The following is a 2,973-nucleotide window of genomic DNA, read 5'->3' as shown; positions in this document are numbered from 1 at the left end:
CTCCGGTTTTCCCAGAAGCAGTCTCCTCTCCCTGGATGCTCTTCCCCTTACCTGGGGACCGCTTTATCACTCAACTCTCCCTTCCTCCACGAAGCCCTCCCGGACTGCTGCCAGGGGCCGACCCCCTGTGGACTTGACCCCACCCCTTCATGTGCACCTAAGACACTTCCATCCTCTGTGTTTCCCAGCCACCAGCATCCCCTGCCTGACGTGCACCCAGACGGTGCCCAAGCAATGCTCAAGTCTACAGACTCATCTGTTTGCCAAGGCGAAAATGGTAAAGAAAAGCAGTTGGGATGGTTTTAGAAATGATTATTCTAAGATTAAAGTGCCAAATCAACACATTACCTCTGAAGGAGAAGAAATGTTCACATATCAAAACTCATTGGCTCTGATAGGAAAAGAAGACATGGCCACCAGCAGTTTTACAATAAGTATCTGTGAAATGCCACACAGCTTCCTCCCATCCCTCTGAATCACTATTCATTCTTCCTGGCTGCCCTGGGCTGAGTGCTGAGGAGGTCTAGCAACATCAGAGCCGCAGGAGCAGCTGTCCATTAGCCGCATTTTGCACGCTGGAGGGAGCTGCAATTAGGTTGAGTTATCAGAGGGGGTTTCCATAAATCTCCTGGCATTCTGCTTAATGACCCTCAGCTATCCTTTCTTCCCTTTGCAGGCAAGAGCTGGGAGGCATTTTGTGGACCGAAAGTACTTTGTTCTGCAGAGCACTTTTGGCCTATGTGGGAGGATGCCCGGGCACACGGGGAGAGGCCGTGGGTATGTGTTCATTATGCACTTTCTCCCGCAGACCTCTGAGTCCCGAGCCTCCCCCGCCAGTTTCCATTTGCAGAGACCCCATTCACACGTAGCTATTTTATACATCCTCCTTGATAATCAAACCAGAACTGCTTGGACATCTGTATGGCTATTTTGGGGCTTCTAGGAGACTGAGGAAAACAACCTCATTTTCAACAGTCCACAAAGATGTGATATCATTCTGAACAGTAAGGCTGGCTGGGCTCGGTGACTCATGTCTGTAATCCCAACACTTTGGGAGGCCCAGGCTGGAGGAACACTTGAGCCCAGGAGTTTGAGACTAGCTTGGCCCACATGGTGAGACCCCCTTGCTACAAAAAAAAATTTTTTTTTGAGACGTTGTTTCGTTTTTGTTGCCCAGGCTGGAGTGCAATGGCACGATCTCGGCTTACTTGCGACCTCTGCCTCCTGGGTTCAAGCAATTCTCCTGCCTCAGCCTCCTGAGTAGCTGGGACTACAGGCACCCACCACCACGCCCGGCTAATTTTGTATTTTTAGTAGAGAAGGGGTCTCCAGGTTGGTCAGGCTGGTCTCCAACTCCCCACCTCAGGTGATCTGCCCGCCTCTGCCTCCCAAAGTGCTGGGATTACAGGCGTGAGCCACCGAGCCCGGCCAAAAAAATTGTTTTTAATTATAAAAAGAGAGTAAGGCTTTCCAGGAGGCCAAGCAAGTGTGGTGATTGCTCTGTGAACCCTGAGAGACCAATTCCGCAGCATTTACAAAACCTCCGCTGGGACTGGGCACAGAGCCTTTCCTTCACATCTCAGCTGCGGCAGGGGCGGAAGCAAGGCACCTGCGAGGCGCATCACTTTGGTTTGTTTGCTTTGGTTTGACCCCAGGCGGGAAAATCCCGGCCTGGTTCTCCTCCTCCTCTCCCTCCCGCTCCTCTCAGCTCTTTTCTGGGAACTGGTCGGGACAAAGCCGGGGCCCCGCTGTGCGTGCAGCCTCCCAGGCCCTCTACGCCGGCCTCCCTGCCTCCTCCCCGGCAGCTCCCTCGCCCTGCGGGCAGCCTCAGCGCTCACCACCCTGCAAACCCCTATCCCTCCGGGCCGGAACACCCAGCTCTAGGGCTGGTGGTGCAGGGCGCCGAGGGCTGGGTGCCCAGGAGTTCCACAGCTCCCTGCACTTGATCTGCAGTGGTTCCGGAAGGAAACCGCCGCCTCCTTCAATTTTGCTGTGACGGGGTCTGGGCTCTGTCGCCTAGTCTGGCGTGCGGTGGCGCGATCTCGTCTCACTGCAGCCTCGACCGTCCCCGGCTCAGGTGATCCTCCCACCTCAGCCTCCCCGAAATACTGGTACCACGCCTGGCTAATTTTTAAATTTATTGTAGAGATGGTGGGCGGTTGGAGCGGGGTCTTACTATGTTGCCAAGGCGGGTCTCGAACTCCTGGGCTCCAGCGATCCTCCCGCCTCGGCCTCCCCGGGTGCCAGCCGCCTCCCTATTTGCTGTCTGTCTGGGGCTTTGTCCTCTGGCGGGCTCCGCGGGAGTGAGCGGCCCCTCGCTGCGGATGGACCTGCTCTGTGCGAGTCGCGCGGGCTCGCGGCGGCCAGGAGCCTGTAGGACGCTGCGTGGGAGCTCCCATCCCGCGGTCCCGGCAGCAGCTGCCACGCTCAGGGCGGAAAGTGCTTGGGTGGCCAGAGCAGGGGCCTGCGGAGGGACCCCCGCAGGAGGACGGCACTGCAGGGCGGCCAGGCGGCAGGGGCGGCTCAGCGACCCAGGCGAGCGCTGCGGGACGCCGAGGGCAGGGACGGGGGCGGCGCGCTGGAGACCCCGAGGCCAGCCGTGGGGTGCGCAGGGGAGGAGGGGAGGGCGCGGCCGAGGGGCCCGGAGCTGCAGCACGAGGTGGGAGAAACGAAGGGCAGGCGCGCCCAGGCCCGGGAGCGGCAGGGGAGGTTCCGAGTCCCGGGCTGCAGGAAGGGGAAGCCAGCGGGGCGGAGGCTGCCGGAGGGGCGGGTCCCACGGACGGGGAGAGAGGAGCCCGGGGAGCGGTGGCGAGGAGGCCGCGGGACTGGGCAGAGCGAGGGCGCCACAGGTATGGGGCGCTAGTGCGAGAGGCGGGGGCAGCAGGGAAGGAAGGGAGGCCGGCGGGGAGGCCCGCCCCTTCCTCCGCGCCCCTCCTCCCTCTCCTCCCTCCCCTTTTCCTGCTTCCCTCCCTC

The 2,973-nt window shown here is 60.0% G+C and overlaps 1 protein-coding gene across 1 annotated transcript in view; it reads right to left on the bottom strand.

The window, feature by feature from the left end:
- Window positions 1–297: 297 nt before the first annotated feature.
- Window positions 298–2,973, bottom strand: part of LOC108526793 (caskin-1-like) — a 46,861-nt gene continuing 44,185 nt past the window's right edge. Inside the window, exons 5-6 of the mRNA XM_017867683.1 lie at window positions 2,177–2,917; window positions 298–585 (exon numbers count right to left, since the gene is read on the bottom strand). Of these exons, the coding sequence (XP_017723172.1) occupies window positions 484–585; window positions 2,177–2,917 (843 nt within the window). The 3' untranslated portion in view covers window positions 298–483. The remainder of the gene's footprint in view (window positions 586–2,176; window positions 2,918–2,973) is intronic.

Source organism: Rhinopithecus bieti, unplaced genomic scaffold (genome assembly GCF_001698545.2).
Source record: "Rhinopithecus bieti isolate Rb0 unplaced genomic scaffold, ASM169854v2 scaffold_4180, whole genome shotgun sequence".
NCBI classification, from domain to species: domain Eukaryota; kingdom Metazoa; phylum Chordata; class Mammalia; order Primates; family Cercopithecidae; genus Rhinopithecus; species Rhinopithecus bieti.
The sequence above is the reverse complement of the archived record's forward strand: the minus strand, read 5'-3'. Positions and strand labels throughout refer to the sequence as shown.